This window comes from Tachyglossus aculeatus, chromosome 1, assembly GCF_015852505.1.
Source record: "Tachyglossus aculeatus isolate mTacAcu1 chromosome 1, mTacAcu1.pri, whole genome shotgun sequence".
Classification (NCBI taxonomy): Eukaryota; Metazoa; Chordata; class Mammalia; order Monotremata; family Tachyglossidae; genus Tachyglossus; species Tachyglossus aculeatus.
This window is the reverse complement of record NC_052066.1, coordinates 170970986-170994007: the sequence shown is the minus strand read 5'-3', so window position 1 is coordinate 170994007 and position 23022 is coordinate 170970986. Positions and strand designations below refer to the sequence as shown.

Genomic DNA, 23022 nt, shown 5'->3' with positions numbered 1-23022 from the left:
AATCCCTGGGCTTCTATATGTCCCAGGCCTCCAGCCCTTGGATAGAACGTCTGCTGAGACTTACCTTGTTCAGTGGGGCGGATGGGTGGGGGGAGCTCCAGGGTCCCTGTTGGCCCCTTCCAGAACTTTTTTCCAGCCCGTCTGGCATTATATCTTTTCTTCGGAATTCTGCTTTCTGGCTCAATTGAACCAGCTGCATGCTCTGCCCATTCCTTAGCACGTTTGCCTGAGAAGCCTCATTCTGAGGAGGGTCTGACTCTCCCCCGTCTCTAGGTCCAAGTAAATAGCACGAACTGAAACAATCATTTCCTCACTTCTTTGTACTTTAGGAGGGAAACTGGGTCTTAGCTGCTTTTGAGAAAGTAGAAGAACATGGGAAACTCAAAAGTCCAGTAAACTACAGCTTTTCAGGGGTGGCTGGTTTCCCTCCTAAATTACAAAGAAGTGAGGAAATGATAGTTTCAGTTCATGCTATTTATTTGGACGGGAGGAAATGGAGGAGCAGATGAGGAAAGAAGTGGGATTTTCCTGAGTTGACTAGTAATAAATGGGAGAAGAAAAGAAGGCAGAATCTTACCCTTGGTGTATGCTTTTCACTGCTCTGGAAAAGGGTCCAGCTGAGAACGGTTTCCTGGACCACCTGATTAAGTTAACTAGAGTGTCACCTGGAGAATCACCTTTCTGCCCTAGCTTCAGGGAAAACTCCTCCCTGAATTCCTGCTCCCTTGGAATATTTATATCACACAAACAAGTTATCTACTAAACAGTTTTCTCTCGTTTATTACAAAACACACCTCACGAGCACTGACAATTAGAGAGTCTCCAGGGAAACCCAGGTGCCAGGGGGTGGGCTGACGCCAGGTCCTTTGCTCCCAGAAACTCCTGCAGGAATGTTGAGGCCTTCAGGGAACACTCCTCCCCTAGGGAGGCGGGGGGTGTTGGAGGAGTCCTAGAGGCCACCGTTTGTGGCAGCAGAGCTGAAGCCACTGACCTTTCATTCACCCCCGCTGCTCTGGGGCATGGTAGCACCGGGCATCTCCCCAGAGAGCCAAGTCCTCCAAAAAAGGAAAACCAACCGAAAAAGGAGTGAGGGTTGCTGTGATGGGGGAACCTGGCAATTGCACTGGCTCTGAAAGTTGGGAGGTTTGCAGGTCAGGGAAGAAGCCCACGATAGAGTGGGAAAGGAAAACCACTAGAGATAGAGAGTGATTTGCCCGGGTTCCCAATCAGGCTATGTCAGTTTGGCAAGGATGGCCCAGAGGTGGGGAGATGACGCTACAACGTGTGATGCCTCAGTTTCTCTTCTTGCTGCGGGATACTGGTTCCACTTCCAGGTACTGCAATCCGATCAGCATGCCCATGATGGAGAAACCTGCCACACATAGGGGACAGTCACCATTCCCTTCCCAACTGCCACTCCTGCCTCCCCCTGCCCAAAATTAATGCCCCCCTCCCACCCCATCATGGGAAGCTTACAGAAATGTTACTCTACTTACTTGCCACCATCAGTGGGGCCAGGACACCAATTGTTGGAGCTGCCGTTCCATACACAAATACCTCTGAGAGGAAGTGTCCCAAGGCAAGGAGGAAGGTCCACAGGGTAATGTGATAGAGCCTGCCAGGAAGCAGAGAGAGATAAGTTACCAGTACGGGAGGCAAGTGGGAGGGAGGGAGAGAGAAGGAGAGACTCGCTCAATGAGAAAATAGGAACCGAATAACCCCAACTATAAGAACACTGGATATGATGTGAAACTAGGTGAGGTTTCGTGCAAGAGGCAGAGGCAGCATGTGACCTCTAAAGGAGCCGAGGAGAATTTGAATTACACTTTGGCTGTCTTATGACACTGTCTCAGACTCAGAAATGTTAAAAAACAACAACAAAAGAACAAAAAATAAACAGTGCTGAAGAAGTTCAGTCTGCTGTTCCAAGGGTACACAGGGTCTCAGTTAATGCTTTCTATGTCTCAGCAAGGCCAGGATCGCAAGCAACCTCTTGGTAAAGTGGAGTAGTCTAGACAGCCAATCTGGTAATGTGATGAAATACATTCCACTTACTCAAGAGGATGGTCTTCAAACCCCAAATTCCCCAGAAAATGGCTTAGCCTTCTGCTCTGCTTTTTTGACTTGGCTACAGGTCCAGGATGTGTGGTCTAATGGGGAAGTAGCCAAGAGTCTGGGAAGCCCCAATCCTCTCTCTCCCCGGTTTGCTCCGGGAATGTGGTGGGGTTGGAACACAGTCTCAGAGGGGAATGTAAGAAGGCAAAAATGGGTCTCAGCTTCAGGAGGTGTCTCTGCTGCTAGAGGCAACTGAATATGAGGATAGAGTGGGGTTGTGACCAAGAAAACACTAAAGATGAAGGCGCATGTCAGGCTGGCAGATGACAAGCCTTTCAGAAAGGGAGAAAAGAGGGTGGAGTCCATGAGGAAGTGGACAATGGGGAGAAGAGAGGATGGGGAGACTGAGGTCTTACTCTGTCCACTTGAAAAGCAAAGCAAAACTGAAGCCACCACAACGTAGCCCCCCAACTATCAGCTCTGGGGTTTGTTCGGTTTTTTAGGGCCAGCGAAGGGAAAATTTGGTTTTGAGGTAACTGCATGGAGAGCAGTGAACAGCCAGCCTTCCTTCGTGTCCCTCATGGCAAGCAAGCGGGCAGCCATTTGGGGGAGGGAAGGGGGTTTCACTGTTTTTGAGGCAAAAAGAAACGCTATCATCCGTTGTGGAACTGAATCGGGATGGGGTGGAGTTTTAGACAGACAGCTCTGTGCATCCTCTAGTGGTCCAAACTGGGTAAGGATACTGTAAAATACTGGCTGGGATGGGTCCACGATGGTGGTGGAATTTGCCTAAGAGGCGTCTGCTTGGCTTAAAGAATTTGTCTGGGCATCCCATCAGTTCTACCAGCCTCAAGGCAAAGGGGCTGAACTACGATCCAGTGTGGTGCCACCTCCCCCAGACGGTCATATTGCCCAATCTGATGCCAGTCCGGTGCCCACTCAATCAATCAATCAATCAATTGTATTTATTGAGCGCTTACTGTGTGCAGAGCACTGTACTAAGCGCTTGGGAAGTACAAGTTGGCAACATATAGAGACAGTCCCTACCCAACAGTGGGCTCACAGTCTAGAAGGGGGAGACAGAGAACAAAACAAAACATATTAACAAAATAAAATAAATAGAATAGATATGTACAAGTAAAATAAATAGAGTAATAAATGTGTACAAACATATATACATATATACAGGTGCTGTGGGGAAGGGAAGGAGGTAAGATGGGGGGGATGGAGAGGGGAATGAGGGGGAGAGGAAGGAAGGGGGTCAGTCTGGGAAGGCCTCCTGGAAGAGGTGTGCTCTCAGTAGGGCCTTGAAGGGAGAAAGAGAGCTAGCTTGGCGGATGGGCAGAGGGAGGGCATTCCAGGCCCAGGGGGATGACGTGGGCCAGGGGTCGACGGCGGGACAGGCGAGAACGAGGCACGGTGAGGAGATTAGCGGCAGAGGAGCGGAGGGTGCGGGCTGGGCTGCAGAAGGAGAGAAGGGAGGTGAGGTAGGAGGGGGCGAGGGGATGGACAGCCTTGAAGCCAAGGGTGAGGAGTTTCTGCCTGATGCGTAAATTGATTGGTAACCACTGGAGATTTTTGAGGAGGGGAGTAACATGTCCAGAGCATTTCTGGACAAAGACAGTCTGGGCAGTGGCGTGAAGTATGGATTGAAGTGGGGAGAGACACAAGGATGGGAGATTAGAGAGATGGTTGATGCAGTAGTCCAGACGGAATAGGATGAGAGCTTGAACGAGCAGGGTAGCGGTTTGGATGGAGAGGAAAGGGCAGATCTTGGCAATGTTGCGGAGTTGAGACCGGCAGGTTTTGGTGACGGCTTGGATGTGAGGGGTGAACGAGAGAGCGGAGTCGAGGATGACACCAAGTTTGCGGGCTTGTGAGACGGGAAGGATGGTAGTGCCGTCAACAGTGATGGGACAGTCAGGGAGAGGACAGGGTTTGGGAGGGAAGACAAGGAGTTCAGTCTTGGACATGTTGAGTTTGAGGTGGCGGGCAGACATCCAGATGGAGATGTCCTGAAGGCAGGAGGAGATGCGAGCCTGGAGGGAGGGGGAGAGAGCAGGGGCAGAGATGTAGAGCTGGGTGTCATCAGCATAGAGATGATAGTTGAAGCCGTGGGAGCGAATGAGGTCACCACGGGAGTGAGTGTAGATCGCGAACAGAAGGGGACTGAGAACTGAACCTTGGGGAACCCCCACAGTAAGGGGATGGGAGGGGGAGGAGGAGCCTGCAAAAGAGACTGAGAATGAACGACCGGAGAGATAAGAGGAGAACCAGGAGAGGACGGTGTCTGTGAAGCCAAGGTCGGATAGCGTGTTGAGGAGAAGGGGGTGGTCCACAGTGTCGAAGGCAGCTGAGAGGTCGAGGAGGATTAGGACAGAGTATGGGCCATTCGATTTGGCAAGCAGGAGGTCATTGGTGACCTTTGAGAGGGCAGTTTCCGTGGAAAGTAGGGGACGGAAGCCAGACTAGAGGGGGTCGAGGAGAGAGTTGGTGTTGAGGAATTCGAGGCAGTGCGTGTAGACAACTCGTTCAAGGAGTTTGGAAAGGAATGGTAGGAGGGATATGCGGCGATAACTAGAAGGTGAGGTGGAGTCACAAGAGGGTTTTTTTAGGATGGGAGAGACATGGGCATGTTTGAAGGTAGAGGGGAAGGAACCAGTGGAGAGTGAGAGGTTGAAGATGGAAGTTAAGGAGGGGAGAAGGGATGGAGCGAGAGATTTCATGAGATGAGAGGGAATGGGGTCAGAAGCACAGGTGGCCGGAGTAGCACTTGCGAGGAGGGAGGAGAGCTCCTCTGAGGATACTGCTGGGAAGGATGGGAGAGTAGCAGAGAGTGTTGAGAGCCACGGGGTTGGAGAAGGGGGGGGAGTGACTTTGGGGAGGTCGGACCTGATGGATTTAATTTTGTTAATGAAGTAGGAGGCCAGATCGTTGGGGGTGAGGCAAGGAGGAGGGGGAGGAACTGGGGGCCTGAGAAGGCACTCCACTCCTAGGTGCACCCGCAGTGAGCTGGGCAGTCGCCTCAGCGCTCCCCAGCCTGGGGATGGCCTGTGGCCCCGGGGGATTTATTTTGTGTTGGTTTTTGAAATAAAAAGAAAACAGTCACAAGGTTTCTCATTTCTCCTCCTCTGCCCACCCTATGGGAAGGCAGCCCCCGGTCAGCACAAACACTCCCTAGGTGCCACGGGAGAACCGCCTCAGTTGGGCTGCCTTCCCGCTTTGAGGGGAGGCAAAAAGCTTCCCCTTTCCGGAGCGGGGAGGACCACTCTCTGCCGGAGAAGCCTCTCGGTGGCCCAGTGGAAAATGAGCGTGTGTGCACTTCTCCCGTCACCCACATAGCTTGGCGGTGGTCCAGGCCGGGATGCCCGCTGCACCTGCTGCGGAGGTCAGCCCCAGGGTTCACCCACACGTGCTTCAGTTTCGGAGGAAACCACGCGCTCGCGTCCCCAGGAGACTGACAGTCAGTCAATGGTATCTACCGAGCTCTTTACTATGTGCAGAGCACTGTCCTAAAGCGCTTGTGAAACTACAAGAGAATTAGCAGACACGTTCCCTGCCCATAATGAGCTTACGGTCCAGAGGGGGAGATGGACATATTATTTATTTATTCATATCTATTTAATATGAATCATTTCTAATAAATAATTTAAAGATAAAATAAATATCGGCCTAGGTCCCTTCTTCCTCAGGAACTTCACAGAATGTCCCATCTCCCTCTTCGCTGGAGCCGCCCTTGCTTGGAAGAGAGGGTGGCCTAGTAATTCAACGCTCACTGCGGGCAGGGAACGTGTCTGCCAACTTTGTTGTATCGTGCTCTCCCAAGCGTCTAGTACTATGCTGTGCACACAGTAAGTGCTCAAATAGCATTGGTTGATTGCACTGATCAGTAGCTATCAAAAATGTCCAAATTTCATATCTTGAAGGATTTTGCCTGAATAATGTTTCATAGAGCAAAATGTGCCAACCTGTGGTGGAACCGCTGAATTCAATTTTCCCACCTTTCAACAAGGGCAGCTGCTCTTGGCAGACTCCAGTGTAGACAAGTGCCACGCAATGACACCCGAGAGTCCCCTGGAGAGGTTGGGAATGGGAAGGGTGACTCTTGGTTTCTGCAACAGTTAATCTCGGGAGAACTCCTCAATAAGGTCTTGATTACTCAACTACAGCTTAGCGTAGGACCGGGCCCGTTCCTGATGGGTTTGGAAAATCCAGACCATTAGTTTCACTTCTTGGTAAAAGAAGTGTAAAAGAGGAACGTGAGGGTGATTGTTTTTGAGACATTGAGTGAAAGGTATTGACGTCCTACCGGAGGCTGTTAGAGATGGCCAGCAGAGCCTGATCCAAGACGAAAACCGGTTTGAAGGAAAGAGCAACTAACATTTGTCAGCATGCCCGTCTGGGAGAGTTAGGTCTGTTGACAGAAAAGTTAGGGCCGCTAACCACGAGGAAGGCAGCTATCACATGGTTCTCCTCAGCACACTGCTGCCATTGTTGGCGGCGGACTACTGGGCTGAATGAACCATTGGCTGTCCCAGCAATGGGTTGGTTCCAACGTAATGATGATGATGATGATGACTGTGGTATTTGTTAAGCACTTACTATGTGCCAGGCACGAGACTAAGTGCTGGGGTGGATACAATCAAATCGGGTTGGACACAGTCCCTGTCCCTCGTGGGGCTCCCAGTCTCAACCCCCATTTTATAGATGAGGGAACTAAGGCACAGGGAAGTGAAGTGACTTGACCAAGGTCACACAGCAGACAAGTGGCAGAGCCGGGATTTGAACTCATGACCGCGCTCTATCCATTAGGCCAAGCCACTTCTCATAGGGATATGAGACATAAGGCTATAAGGACACAGAGATATGGTTGCAGTCAAGGCTCTTGAGAAACCGCCTGAGTGTTCAGTGCTCAGCTCCTCAAAAAAGACAGTGACACCCCTCCTGTCTGTCCAGCACTTAGAACTGTACTTTGCACATAGTAAGTGCTTAATAAATGCCGCCATCATTATTATTATTATACGTACGTCTTATTGCGGATGTCAATGGCACAAAGGCAGCGTATCACCGAGGACAACAGGGTCCAGATTCCAAAGGTCCGAGCTTGGAGGCCGTTCACTGTGTAGGGGAGGAAAGGAGGGAGATGTTTGAGATTTCCGGCAGGGACATTCCCGGCCAGAGGCGCTTCTTGGGAAACAGGGAGCTGAGCGAGCACGCTTTCTCAGGCCGAAGCAGAGGGTGCAGTGTGACGAGTTGTCCCTTGACCTGGAAATTCTCTGCTTTCTGAAGGTGGAAGCTGTCAGGGCGAAAGACGCTGGCCCCATCTCATCGGTTCATTTCCAGCCAAGTTCCTAAGGTGCAAATCTAGTTCACTGGGCCTCGGGGTGCACCCTGTTCAGAAGAATCGCCGGGAGACTGGGACGGTCCTGGAATTAACCTGGATTCATTCATTCAATCGTATTTATTGAGCACTTACTTTGTGCAAAGCACTGTCCTAAGCACTTGGGAGAGTACAATATATCAATAAACAGGCACATTCTCTGCCCTCAACCAGAGATTTAGGTGACACTAAGGCCGACCGGGAGACCCTGAGGCTTCAAACTAAGCCAGGTGATGATGATGGCATTTATTAAGTGCTTACTATGTGCCAAGCACTGTTCCAAGCACTGGGGAGGCTACAAGGTGATCAGGTTGTCCCAAGGGGGGCTCCCGGTCTTCATCCCCATTTTACAGGTGAGGTAACTAAGGCCCAGAGAAGTTAGGTGACTTGCCTAAAGTCACACAGCTGACAATTGGCGGAGCTGGGATTGGAACCCATGACCTCTGACTCCAAAGCCCATGCTCTTTCCACTGAGCCACACTGCTTCTCTTGAAGCAGATCCATAGTTCGGTCCAGGTTCTCACACTGGGTGAGGCAGAAAGTTCAGTCCAGACCCCGATATCGGGTGAGGCTTACCCAGGTACTCATCAGTCAATCAATCAGTCATATTTATTGAGCGCTTACTGTGTGCAGGGCACTGTACTAAGCGCTTGGGAAGTACAAGTCGGCAACACATAGAGGCAGTTCTATCTAGGTGCATTTCTGCTTCGTATCTGGCCCCATCCCTTGGTGTGAAATCTTAGCCGGAGACCAAGAGAACAACTGCCTCACTTTCCAACGCCAGTGCCCAACTCTCCCCAGTGTGGGAAAGGAAAGCAGTGACTCATCTCGCCTTACTCTTGCTCACATCCAGAGGATTCGGATGGCAATTCGTTTCCATCCAGGTATTTATTCATTCATTCAATCGTATTTATTGAGCGCTTACTGTGTGCAGAGCACTGTACTAAACGCTTGGGAAGTACAAGTTGGCAACATATAGAGACGGTCCCTACCCAACAGTGGGCTCACAGTCTAGAAGGGGGAGACAGACATTTAGACCCTCAGAAGGGCCCCTAAAATACCACTAAAGTCAAGTAACTAGTAAAGTGCACGGACAATCCATAACTTTGTGTTCGCTGACTGATTTTCTTAGCTGGTGGCCTGTGCCTGCAATGGGGAGCCTGATGCCATGAAGATCGGGTGCCTGACAGAACTGCTATTGCTACTTTGAGCTGATGACCTGAAAATTCAACAGATCAGACCCATCTCTGCACACAGTATTGACGATCAATCGATCAATGGTATTTATTGAGTGCTTACTGTGTGCCGAGCACTGCACTAAGTGCTTGGGAGAGTACGGTATAACTGAGTTGGTAGACACATTCCTGCCCACAATAAGCTCGCAGTCTAGAGGGGAAGATAGACATAATGATAAATGAATTATGGATATGTACGTAAGTGCAGTGGGGGTGAGAGAGGGGTGAATAATAGAAGCAAATGAGAGCGATGCAGAAGGGAGTGGGAAAAGAAGAAATGAGGCTAAGTCAGGGATGGCCTCTTGGAGAAGATGTGCCTTCAGTAAGGCTTGAAGGCAGGACGAGTAATCGTCTGTTGGATATGAAGAGGGAGGGCAGGATGTGGGTGAGAGGATGGCGGCAACCCTTTAAACTGTAAGCTCATTGTGGGCAGCGAATGTGTCTCATACTGTTGTGTTGTACTCTCCCAACTGCTTAGTACGGTGCCCTGCACACAGTAAGTGCTCAATAAATATGACTGAATGATTGAGATAGATGAGATTGAGGTACAGACAGCCGGTTGGCATTAAAGGAGCGAAGAGTGGCCTCCAACCTCCTCCAGAAGGGCTGGGTTATAATAAGAAAACAGAGAGGTAAGGTAGAAGGGGCAAGGTAATTGAGTATTTTAAAGCTGATGGTAAAGAGTTTCTGTATGACGTGGAGATGGATGGGCAACCACTGGAGGTTCTTGAGGAGTGGGGAAACACATACTGAATGTTTTTATAGAAAATGAGCAGGCAGCAGAGTGAAGAATGGACTGGAGTGGGGAGAGACAGAAGACAGGGAGGTGAGCAAGAAGGCTGATACAGTAATGAAGGTGGGATAGGATAAGTGCTTGGATTTGCGTGTTAGCAGTTTGGATGGAGAAGAAAGGGCGGATTTTAGCAATACTGTGAAGGTTGAATTGACAGGATTTAGTAATAGATTGAATATGTGGGTTGAATGAGAGAGAAGAGTCCAGGATAACACCAAGGTTATGGGCTTGAGAGACAGGAAGGATGGTGGTACTGTCTACAGCAGTGATGGGAAAACAGAGTTCTGTTTTGGACATGTTAAGTTTGAGGTGTCAGTGGGACATCCCAGTAGAGATGTCTTGAAGGCAGGAGGAAATGTGAGACTGCAGAGAGGGAGAGAGATCAGGGCTAGAGATGTAGATGTGGGAATCATCTGCATAGAGGTGATAGTTGAAGCTACAGGAGTGAATGAGTTCTCCAAGGGAGTGGATGTAGAGGAAAAATAAAAAGGGACCCAGAACTGAACCTTGAGGGACTTCCACAGTTAGAGGATGCGAGGGAGAGGAGGAGCCTGCGAAAGACACGGAGAATGAGCGGCCAGAGAGATAGGAGTAGAACCAGCAGAAGACAGTGTCAGTCAAGTGAGGTTGGATAATGTTTCCAGGAGAAGGGGGTGGTTGGCACTGTCGAAGGCAGCTGAGAGATCGAGGAGGACTGGGATGGAGTAGGGGCCGTTGGATTTGGCAAGAAGGACATCATGGGTGACCTTTGAGAGGGCAGTTTCTGCAGAGTGAAGGGGATGGAAGGCCAGACTGGAGGGGGTCAAGGAGAGAATTGAAGGACAGGAACTTGAGACAACAGGTGTAGACAACTCCCTCAGGGAGTTTACAGAGGGATGGTAGAAGGAATATGGGCCAATAACTTTAGGGAGCTGTGGGGACAAGGATGGGGGGAACATGAGCATGTTTGAAATCAGTGGGGAAGAAACCACTGGAGAGGGAATAGTTGAAGATGGTGGTCAGGGAGGGAAAAAGGAAAGGGGCAAGTGCTTTGATAAGGTGTGAAAGGATGGGGTCAGACGCACGGGGGGAGGGGGTGGGGTTTGAGAGCAGGCAAAGATCTCCTTTTGAGATGCTGCTGGAAAAGAGGAGAGTTGAAGAAAGGGCAGGAGGGAGAGGGACCGGAGAGCGGCAGAGGAGATTTTAGGGAGATCACACCTGATAGCTGCAATTTTCTCAATCAAATAGATGACCAGGTCATTAGGGACAAGAGATGTCTCATATCCTTTTAAGAAGCACCGTGGCTCAGTGGAAAGAGCATAGGCTTTGGGGTCAGAGGTCATGGGTTCAAATCCAGGCTCCACCAATTGTCAGCTGTGTGACTTTGGGCAAGTCACTTAACTTCTCTGGGCCTCAGTTACCTCATCTGTAAAATGGGGATTAAGACTGTGAGCCCCCCGTGGGACGATCTCATCACCTTGTAACCTCCCCAGCGCTTAGAACAGTGCTTTGCACAGAGTAAGTGCTTAATAAATGCCATTATTATTATTATCCATAAAATAGGGAATACCTGTTGTCCCTCCTACTTACGCCGTGGGACTTGATTATCTAGCTCCTCCCCCAGCGTTTAGTTCAGTGCTTGGCAAATAGTAAGTGCTCACCAAATACCACTATCATTATTATTATTACAATCGATTAATCATATAATACTATACTGATTATAATGGGTTAAATATCATCATTATTATTATTAATCGATAGAGTGATTCTCCATCAAGAACTGAGTTCCCAACCCCAGAGAGCCACATTTTGGAACCTAAAAGTTCCACCCTCCGGTTAATTTATCCTGTCAATGTACGGGGAGAGACATCTTCACTGAGACCTTTACCCTCCTGCACTTCATAAACCGTGATGAGATTCTGCATTTACTGAACCTAACAGGGGGACCGCACTGCAGTAATCCAGCCTACATATCCAACCCCGAGAAGAAGCGTGGCTCAGTGGAAAGAGCCCGGGGTTTGGAGTCAGAGGTCATGGGTTCTAATCCCGGCTCTGCCAATTGCCAGCTGTGTGCCTTTGGGCAAGTCACTCAACTTCTCTGGGCCTCAGTTACCTCATCCGTAAAATGAGGATCAAGACTGTGAGCCCCCCGAGGGACAACTTGATCACTTTGTAATCTCGCCAGCATTTAGAACAGTGCTTTGCACATAGTAAGCATTTAATACACGCCATTATTAACTAACTCTGAGGAAGAGGGGTCACACCTCTGGGTCAAACACAAATAAGATGACCAGAGGAGGGCTGAGCCTGCAGACCACGGGTACATTTGTAACACTCATTTCTCTAGGCATTTTCCACCGCTCATTTTTGTTGTATTAGTCTTCTTCAAACAAAATCTTGGCTACTTTATTCTTATCCAATTCCCAGTTGTCGCGAGCATTAGGCCAGTAAAAAGTCTGTAACTAGGTTAGCTCCCCAAGTGAGGCGGAATTGTCAGCAGCTCTGAGACAGACACTGCTCTCATTCAAACAGGACCACGACTGCCCAAGTTGGCTTTAGATGGACCTCAAACGGGGGAACGCAGTGCTTGGCACATAAGAGGTACTTAATAAATACCATAATTATTATCCCTATAGTTACTGTTCAGAGGAGACCAGAAGAGATCTTCAGTATATTCAGTTGAAAGACTGCGGCACCTAATCTTATTCTAGAGAAAATGGAGCGGGGTAGGAGTTTGGGTTTCTTCTCCTGGCCACTGTCAAGGACTTGGTAGAACCTGGGGCAAACCCATCACCCGCTCTGCATTTCACTTTCCTGGAGGAAACACACTACGTTCCATGGCCTAAAAGGTCTGCAGAAGGCTCAGATCCTTTTATGAACATTTTACGCGTGACTCCAGAATACTCTTCAAATATCCTTACTTTCCCCGGGGGAGCCCGAGAAGTACGATGCCAATTAGCTAAGTCCCCCTCACCCACTACCATAAGCCCAAGGCAATTAGCTGAAATCTGGCTGATGAGAAAAGGACAAAAAGGAGCATCAGTGAACAGGATCCAGGAGTAATAATGATAACAGGAAGGTTAGCAAGAGTGTTCAAGAGCACCTATCGAATGCAATTCCCGGTACTAAGTGTCTGGAAACTAGCAAGACACAGTTTTTGTCCCAAGGACCTTCCACTCAAACGGGATGGTCAGTAGTCGCTCGAAGGTCTACCAATCTGTTCCCGGGCTTTTCGGGACTTACCGAGGTCGGGCTTGCCGGTGTACAGCTTTTCATAGAGGAAGGTGTGATCCCGAAAGCTCTGTAGGGTGTTCCCCATGGCGATGATGGACACCATAACCAGCCAGCTGCGTAGTACGTTCAGGAAGCGGCTCATTTCAACGCGGCACCCGGAGGAATTTGCCCGGCAGGATGTATCTGCAGGGACAAAGACGGAGGTCAAGGCAAACTCAAACTTCCTTAATCCCTTCTAGGTACTTTTCCTAGGCCTTAGGCGTATGCTTAGGCCTCTCTGTACCATGTGTCTAAGCTTACAACTTTTTATGCCTTGGTAGGTTAAGCTATCAATCAATCGTACTTATTGAGCGCTTACTGTAAGCTCTTGGGAGAGTACAAACAACAATACAACAAACATAGTCCCTGCCCACAAAGAGCTTACAGTCTAGAAGTGGAGACAGTCATTAATAGAAATCAATATATCACAGATATGTACCTAAATGCTGTGGGGGTGGTGAATTAAGGGAGCGAGTCAGGGCGACGCAGAAGGGAGTGGGAAAAGAGGAAACGAGGGCTCAGCCAGGGAGGGTCTCTCAGAGGAGATATGCCTTCTATACTGCTTTGAAGGTGGGGAGAGTAATTGTAGAATATGAAAAGGGGGGGCATTCCAGGCCAGGGGTAGTTGCATTATGTTGTGGAAATTAAATCCCAGCTCTGCCGCTTGTCTGCTGTGTCACCTTGGGCAACTCATTTAACTTCTCTGCGCCTCAGTTTCCTCATCTGTAAAACAGGGGCTAAGACTGTGAGCCCTGTGTGGGGCAGGGATGTGTCCAATCTAATTATTTTGTATCTACCCCAGCGTTTAGGATGGTGCCTAGTGTCTAGTCAGTGCTTAAATGCCATTTAAAATCCCTTCAAGGCCCTACTGAGAGCTCACCTCCTCCAGGAGGCCTTCCCAGACTGAGCCCCTTCCTTCCTCTCCCCCTCGTCCCCCTCTCCATCCCCCCGTCTTACCTCCTTCCCTTCCCCACAGCACCTGTATATATGTATATGTTTGTACATATTTATTACTCTATTTATTTATTTATTTATTTTACTTGTACATATCTATTCTATTTATTTTATTTTGTTAGTATGTTTGGTTTTGTTCTCCCTTTCAGACTGTGAGCCCACTGTTGGGTAGGGACTGTTTCTATATGTTGCCAACTTGTCCTTCCCAAGCGCTTAGTACGGTGCTCTGCACACAGTAAGCGCTCAATAAATACGATTGATTGATTGATTGATTTTTTAAAAAAATTAAGCCGTTATCAATCAATGAATCAATGCTATTATTAAGCACTTACTGTGTGCAGAACACTGCACTAAGTGCTTGGGAGAGTACAATACACAGAGAAATCAAGTACTGATTAACTGAGCGGTAAAATTTACAATAATATCGTTTCTTACGTGCTGAGCACTGGGCTAGATACAAGATACTCAAAAAGAGGAAATGGCATGGTAGCTTTTTTTTCTGATTTAGGAAAACTAGCATCCTCACTGTGGAAAGCTGAGCGGTTAAATTAGTCCCAGCCATCAGCCCTTGTTGATTCAGGTGGCTTTCTGGTCACGAATCTGCCTCAGACCTAGTTCTTGTCACAGAAATGGCTTGAAAGCTAGGGATAAGGGCATGGACTTGAGAGTCAGAGGACCCGGGTTCTAATCTCGGCTCCACCGCTGGTCCTCTCTGTGGGCAGGTCACAACTTCTCGGGGCCTCCCTTACCTCATCTGTAAAATGGGAATTAAGACCGTGAGCCCTATGTGGGACAGGGTCTGTGTGAACCCAATTATCTTGGACCTATCCCGGTATTTAGTACAGTTCCTGGTAAGTAGTAAAAAGTAAAAAATACGTATTAAGCACTTGAACAAATACCATTAAAACAAACGAATGAAAAAACAAGCTGTCATTGTTGGAAGTGGATTTTCGAGGGGTACAACAGAATGCTAGGTCTGTGGTTATTCAGGAAAGATGCACAATTAAAGTTCATCATCATCATCATCAATCGTATTTATTGAGTGCTTACTATGTGCAGAGCACTGTACTAAGCACTTGGGAAGTACAAATTGGCAACATATACAGTCCCTACCCAACAGTGGGCTCACAGTAAAATGGGGAGAACACTTGTTCTCCCTCTTACTTAGTACAGTGCTTGGCACATAGTAAGCACTTGACCAATACCACAGTTTTTATTATCATCAGTGAGCAAATCAATCACTCATTGATATTTATTGAGCCCTTACTAAGCGCCGAGCACCGTACTAAGCACTCGGGGGAATACAATTCAACAGAGTTGGCAGACACGTTCCTCGCCCACAGCATCCTTACAGTCTCAAGGGGGAGAGAGATGTTAATATTAATAAATAATTTAAAGGTATGTACCATAAAGCCCGGGAACAGCTATAATGTGGAATTCGGGGAAGGGCCAGGATGAGATGGGGAATGACACTAGGGAGGCCCTTAACAAAAAGCTGAGGGCAGAGTGCTCACAACAGACCATTCCTGGTTGGTCGCAAACCAGAGAGAACCTGGGTCTCTTCTGGGCAAGGAAGCTCCATTTTATTACAATACAATCTCCTCGGGAACAGGGTTGCTTTTCTGCTCCTCTACACAGCAGGCACACTCAGCAGATCCTCAATAAATGTCGCTGATCATGATGACACTCCAAACCAGCCCACAGGGGATGGATAGCTCCATTCTCCGGCTCAGGCAACTCTCTCACTTAGAAATGGCTTTTATTGGGCACAGAAAGCCTCATGCCCACTCATTCCTCCATCACAAGTTGCTCTTTCGCCCTTTTTAATGGTATCTGTTAAGGGCTTACTATGTACAAGGCTCTGTACTAGGTGCTGGGGTAAATAAAAGCTAATCGGATTGGATTCGGTCCACGTCCCACATGGGGCTCCGTAAAATCCCCCTTTAACAGATGAGGTAACTGAGGTGCAGAGATGTCAAGTGACGTACCCAAGGTCACACAGCAGACAAGGGGCGGAGTCAGATCCGAACGCAGGTCCTTCTGAGTCCCAGGGCTGTGTTCTATCCACTAAGCCACACCGCTTCTCTGGGCCTTATCTGTTGAACTGGGAACTGTCAGGTAATAATAACAATAATGATGGCATTTATTAAGCGCTTACTATGTGCAAAGCACTGTTCTAAGCGCTGGAGAGGATACAAAGTGATTAGGTTGTCCCACATGGGGCTCACAGACTTAATCCCCATTTTACAGATGAGGGAACTGAGGCACAGAGAAGTCAAGTAACTTGCCCAAAGTCACACAGCTGACAAGTGGCGGAGCCGGGATTTGAACCCATGACCTCTGACTCCAAAGCCCGGGCTCTGTCCACTGAGCCACGCTGCTTCAGGTGTTCTTTGCCCACTGCCCATTTCTACCTTGAGCTCACTATAAATTAGTCAATCATATTTACTGAGTGCCTACTTTGTGCAGGGCACTGTACTAAGCACTTGGGAGACCTTACTGAGAACTCACCTCCTCCAGGAGGCCTTCCCAGACTAAGCCCCCTTTTTCCTCTCCCCGCCCTACCTCCTTCCCCTCCCCACAGCACCTGTATATATGTTTGTACAGATTTATTACTCTATTTATTTTACTTGTACATATTCACCATTCTATTTATTTTGTTAATGATGTGCTTCTAGCTTTACTTCTATTTATTCTGATGACTTGACACCCATCCACATGTTTTGTTTTGTTGTCTGTCTCCCCCTTCTAGACTGTGAGCCCACCGTTGGGTAGGGACCGTCTCTCTATGTTGCCAACTTGTACTTCCCAAGCGCTTAGTACAGTGCTCTGCGCACAGTAAGTGCTCAATAAATACGATTGAATGAATGAATAAATACAATTGAAGTGAAACAACAATACAACAGACATTTTCCCTGCCCACAATGAGCTTGCATTCTGAGCCCGTCCCTTCTAGACTGTGAGCCCGTTGCTGGGTAGGGACCGTCTCCATAAGTTGCCGACTTGTACTTCCCAAGCACTTAGTACAGTGTTCCGCACACAGTAAGCGCTCAATAAATACTATTGAATGAATGAATGAATGAATGGAGGAGCCGACCATTGATGGAGTCGATACAAGATACCTAGCTCAGACACAGCCCTTGCTCACACGTGACTCGCGTCTAAGGGTGGAAGGAAAACAGGGACTGAATCCCCAGTTTATCGGTGGGGAAACTGAGGCCCAGAGAAGTTCATTCAATCACCCTGACTGAGTGCTTACTGTGTGCAGAGCACTGTACTCAGCGCTTGGTATAATAAACGGACACGTTCCCTGCCCACAGTGAGCTTCGAGTCTAGAGGGGGAGACAGACAGAAGTTATGACTGCCCTAACCAAAGATCGCAAAGCAGGTAAGCGGCCGATCCGGGATTGGAACCCGAGTTTTCCCGCCTCCCGGAGCAGTGTTCTTTCCACTATGCCTTTTCGCTGCCTCCCATAGCAAACCAGGAATTAAATCCTTCCATCTCCTCCTAAAGCTGTCCTTTCCCTACCCTCATCCTCGGCCTTTTCCCCTACAGCCCCACCTTTCCCCGGTGACCTCCCACCCCGACTTTCTCCCCACCAGAGGCCCGAGCGGTGATTCCCCGAACCTGGCCTCTTCTCCAGGAAGCAGCACGGCCTGGGATTCAGAAGGTCACGGGTTTCTTTATTTTTTTATTTATAATGGCATTTATTAAGCGCTTACTATGTGCAAAACACTGTTCTAAGCGCTCAGGAGGTTACAGGGTGATCAGGTTGTCCCACAGGGGGCTCACAGTTTTCATCTCCATTTTACAGATGAGGGAACCGAGGCACAGAGAAGTTAAGTAACTTGACCAAAGTCACACAGCTGACAATCGGCGGGGCCGGGGTTTGAACCCATGACCTCTGACTCCAAAGCCCGGGCTCTTTCCACTGAGCCATGCTGCTTCTCTAATTAGCCGGGTTCTAATTCCGGCTCCACCGCTTCTCTGCTGTGTGACCCTGGGCAAGTCACTTCACGTTTCTGGGCCTCAGTTCCCTCATCTGGAAAACGGGGATTGAGTCTGGGAGCCCCATGTGGGACAGGGACTGTGTCCAACCCGATTTGCTTGTATCCACCGCAGTGCTTAGCACAGTGCCTGGCATACAGTTAAGCGCTTAACAAGTACCATAATTATAATTATTTGCTTGTACCCACCCCAGCGCTTAGTACAGTGCCTGGCACACTGCAAGCACTTAACAAATACCATCATTATTATTAGTAGTAGTATGATTTGCTTGTATCCACCCCAGTGCTAAGTACAGTCAACTCCAACTCTCTCCTAGACCCCCTCCAATCTGGCTTCTGTCCCCTACCCTCCACGGAAACTGCCCTCTCGAAAGTCACCAATGACCTCCTTCTTACCAAATCCAACGGCTCCTACTCTATCCTAATCCTCCTCGACCTCTCAACTGCCTTCGACACTGTGGACCACCGCCTTCTCCTCAACACGCTATCCGACCTTGGCTTCACAGACTCCGTCCTCTCCCGGTTCTCCTCTTATCTCTCCGGCCGTTCATTCTCAGTCTCCTTTGCGGGCTCCTCCTCCCCCTCCCATCCCCTTACGGTAGGGGTTCCTCAAGGTTCAGTTCTTGGTCCCCTTCTGTACTCCATCTACACTCACTCCCTTTGTTGACCTCATTCGCTCCCACGGCTTCAACTATCATCTCTACGCTGATGACACCCAGATCTCCATCTCTGCCCCTGCTCTCTCCCCCTCCCTCCAGGCTCGCATCTCCTCCTGCCTTCAGGACATCTCCATCTGGATGTCTGCCTGCCATCTAAAACTCAACATGTCCAAGACTGAGCTCCTTATCTTTCCTCCCAAACCCTGCCCTCTCCCTGACTTTCCCATCACTGTAGACATCCTTCCCGTCTCACAAGCCCGCAACCTCGGTGTCATCCTCGACTCCACTCTCTCGTTCACCCCACACATCCGATCTGTCACCAAAACCTGCCGGTCTCACCTCCGCAACATCACCAAGATCCTCCCTTTCCTCTCCATCCAAACCGCTACCCTGCCGGTTCAATCTCTCATCCTATCCCGACTGGATTACTGCATCAGCCTCCTCTCTGATCTCCCATCCTCCTGCCTCTCCCCACTTCAATCTATACTTCACGCCGCTGCCCGGATTGTCTTTGTCCAGAAATGCTCTGGGCATGTTACTCCCCTCCTCAAAAATCTCCAGTGGCTACCAATCAACCTACACATCAGGCAAAAACTCCTCACCCTGGGCTTCAAGGCTCTCCATCCCCTCGCCCCCTCCTACCTCACCTCCCTTCTCTCCTTCTGGAGCCCAGCCCGCACCCTCCGCTCCTCTGCCGCTAATCTCCTCACCGTTAGGCCTCGTTCTCACCTGTCCCGCCGTCGACCCCCGGCCCACGTCCTCCCCCTGGCCTGGAATGCCCTCCCTCTGCCCATCCGCCAAGCTAGCTCTCTTCTTCCCTTCAAAACCCTACTGAGAGCTCACCTCCTCCGGGAGGCCTTCGCAGACTGAGCCCCCCTTTTTCCTCTCCTCCTCCTCCCCATCGCCCCCCACTCTGCCCTACCCCTCTCCCCTCCCCACAGCACTTGTGCATATCTGTACATATTTATTACTCTATTTTATTAATGATGTGTATCTAGCTATAATTCTATCTATTCTAATGGTATTGACACCTGTCTACTCGTTTTGTTTTGTTGTCTGTCTCCCCCTTCTAGACTGTGAGCCCGACGTTAGGGTGGGACCGTCCCTATCTGTTGCCATTTCTATCCTATTTATTTTATTTTGTTGGTATGTTTGGTTCTGTTCTCTGTCTCCCCCTTTTAGACTGTGAGCCCACTGTTGGGTAGGGACTGTCTCTATGTGTTGCCAATTTGTACTTCCCAAGCGCTTAGTACAGTGCTCTGCACATAGTAAGCGCTCAATAAATACGATTGATTGATTGATTGATTGATTGCCAATTTGTACTTGCCAGGCGCTCAGTACAGTGCTCTGCACACAGTAAGCGTGCAATAAATACAACTGAATGGATCCAGTGCCTGGCACGTAGTAGGCGCTTAACAAATACCATCCTTCCCCTCCTCATCCCCCCCGCCTTACCTCCTTCCCCTCCCCACAGCACCTATATATATGTATATATGTTTGTACATACTTATTACTCTATTTATTTAGAGAAGCAGAGAGCACAGAGAAGCAGCATGGCTCAGTGGAAAAGAGCACGGGCTTTGGAGTCAGAGGTCATGGGTTCAAATCCCGGCTCCGCCAATTGTCAGCCATGTGACTTTGGGCGAGTCGCTTAACTTCTCTGCCTCAGTTCCCTCATCTGTCAAATGGGGATGAAGACTGTGAGCGCCCCGTGGGACAACCTGATCACCTTGTATCCTTCCCAGCGCTCAGAACAGTGCTTTGCACATAGTAAGCGCTTAATAAATGCCATTATCATTATTATTTTACTTGTCCATATTTATTCTATTTATTTTATTTTGTTAATATGTTTTGTTTAGTTGTCTGTCTCCCCTTTCTAGACTGTGAGCCCACTGTTGGGTAGGGACCATCTCTATATGTTGCCAACTTGAACTTCCCAGGCACTTAGTACAGTGCTCTGCACACAGTAAGCACGCAATACCACTGAATAGATCCAGTGCCTGGCACGTAGGAGGTGCTTAACAAATACCATCCTCCCCCTCCTCATCCTTACCTCCTTCCCCTCCCCACAGCACCTGTATATATGTTTGTACCTATTTATTACTCTATTTATTTATTTTACTTGTCCATATTTATTCTATTTATTTTATTTTGTTAATATGTTTTGTTTAGTTGTCTGTCTCCCCTTTCTAGACTGTGAGCCCACTGTTGGGTAGGGACCGTCTCTATATGTTGCCAACTTGGACTTCCCAAGCGCTCAGTACAGTGCTCTGCACACAGTAAGCGAGCAATAAATACAACTGAATAGATCCAGTGCCTGGCACGTAGTAGGCACTTAACCAATACCATCCTCCCCCTCCTCATCCTCACCTCCTCCCCCCCACAACAGCACCTGCATATATGTTTGTACGTATTTATTACTCTATTGTACTTGTCCATATTTATTCTATTCATTTTATTTTGTTAACACGTTTTGTTTAGTTGTCTGTCTCCCCCTTCTAGACTGTGAGCCCACTGTTGGGTAGGGACCGTCTCTAGATGTTGCCAACTTGTACTTCCCAAGTGCTCAGTACAGTGCTCTGCACACAGTAAGCGCGCAATATGACTAAATAGACCCAGTTACTGGCACGTAGTAGGCGCTTAACCAATACCATCCTCCCCCTCCTCACCTCCTCCCCACCGCCCACAGCACCTGTATATATGTTTGTACGGATTTATTACTCTATTTATTTTACTTGTCCATATTTATTCTATTTATTTTATTTTGTTAATATGATTGGTTTAGTTGTCTGTCTCCCCCTCCTAGACTGTAAGCCCAATGTTGGGTAGGGACCGTCTCTATATGTTGCCAACTTGTACTTCCCAAGCGCTTAGTACAGTGCTCTGCACACAGTAAGCACGCAATACAACTGAACAGATCCAGTGCCTGGCACGTAGTAGGCACTTAACCAATATCATCCTCCCCCTCTTCATCCTTACCTTCCCCTCCCCAACAGCACCTGTATATATGTTTGTACGTACTTATTACTCTATTTATTTTACTTGTCCATATTTATTCTATTTATTTTATTTTGTTAATATGTTTTGTTTAGCTGTCTGTCTCCCCCTTCTAGCCTGTAAGCCCAATATTGGGTAGGGACTGTCTCTATATGTTGCCAACTTGGACTTCCCAAGCGCTTAGTACAGTGCTCTGCACATAGTAAGCACGCAATAAATACGACTGAATAGATCCAGTGCCGGGCACGTAGTATCATCATCATCATCATCAATCGTATTTATTGAGCGCTTAAGCACTTGGGAAGTACAAATTGGCAACATATAGAGACAGTCCCTACCCAACAGTGGGTTCACAGTCTAAAAGAGGGAGACAGAGAACAAAACCAAACATACTAACAAAATAAATAGAATAGATATGTACAAGTAAAATAAATAAGTAAATAGAGTAATAAATATGTACAAACATATATACAGGTGCTGCGGGGAAGGGAAGGAGGTAAGATAGTAGGCACTTAACCAATACCATCCTCCCCCTCCTCATCCTTACCTCCTTCCCCTCCCCACAGCACCTGTATATATGTTTGTACGTATTTATTACTCTATTAATCTATTTTATTTGTCCATATTTATTCTATTTATCTTGTGAACATGTTTTGTTTAGTTGTCTGTCTCCCCCTTCTAGACTGCGGGCCCGCTGTTGGGTAGGGACCGTCTCTGTATGTTGCCAACTTGGCCTTCCCAGGCGCTCAGTACAGTGCCCTGCACACAGTAAGCGCTCAATCAATACGATTGAATGAATTCTGATGGTTTCGAGGCCCCCCACTCCATCAGCTCTGACTGTTGCCGGGGGGTGGGGGCCGGTCCCGACCCCCCACGACCTCCCCATGACCTCCCATGACCTCCCCATGACCCCCCCCCATACCTGTCAATGGGACCAGCCCCGCAGCCCCGCAGGCAGCTCCGGCCCCGCCCACCTCCCCGCTCGGCGCGGCGATTGGCCGACGCCCTCCGCGCCCCTCGATCCGATTGGCGGCAGCGGAGCAGGAGAGAGGGAGTGACCGGGGCGGCGACCAATCAGCAGCGATCTGGGCGGGGCGTGCGTGTCACGTGGGACCGTCCATGTTGGGAGTGGCGGAAGCAGCCCACGCGGCGACCTTCCGCGCCTCCTCTTTGGAGAGATCTGCGCCTGCGCAGAAGAGAAGCACCGTGGCCCAGTGGAAAGAGCCCGGGCTTGGGAGGCGGAGGTTGTGGGTTCGAATCCCTCCCCGCCCCCTTGTCAATCAATACGATTGATTCATTGATTGGGGTAGATCTATGTTGCCAACTTGTACTTCCCAAGCGCTTAGTACAGTGCTCCGCACACAGAAAGCGCTCAAGAAGTACGATTGATTGATTGATTCTCTGGGCCTCAGTTACCGCATCTGTCAAATGGGGATGGAGACTGGGAGCCCCACGGGGGACCACCTTGTATTCACTCAGTCGTATTTACTGAGCGCTTACTGTGGGCAGAGCACTGTACTAAGCGCTTGGGAAGTCCAAGTTGGCAACATATATCTACCCCAATCATTCGAATTTATTGAGCGCTTACTGTGTGCACAGCACTGTACTAAGCGCTTGGGAAGCACAAGTTGGCAACATATATCTACCCCAATCAATCAATCATATTTATTGAGCGCTTACTGTGTGCAG

The 23022-nt window shown here is 48.8% G+C and overlaps 1 protein-coding gene across 2 annotated transcripts; it reads right to left on the bottom strand.

Annotated features, from left to right (window-relative positions):
- Positions 1-752: 752 nt before the first annotated feature.
- Positions 753-22321, bottom strand: ERG28 (ergosterol biosynthesis 28 homolog). Of its 2 annotated transcripts, none has more exons than XM_038748323.1 (5): positions 22256-22321; positions 12686-12859; positions 7083-7173; positions 1497-1615; positions 753-1372 (listed from the first exon to the last, which is right to left on the bottom strand). In XM_038748323.1, exons 2-5 carry the CDS (start codon positions 12816-12818, stop codon positions 1293-1295), a joined length of 423 nt encoding a protein of 140 aa, XP_038604251.1. In that variant the 5' UTR covers positions 12819-12859; positions 22256-22321; the 3' UTR covers positions 753-1292. The 2 variants fall into 2 exon arrangements, with proteins under 2 accessions (XP_038604251.1, XP_038604260.1); XM_038748332.1 differs by lacking the exon at positions 22256-22321 and adding an exon at positions 15658-15676.
- Between the last annotated feature and the right edge of the window lie 701 nt (positions 22322-23022).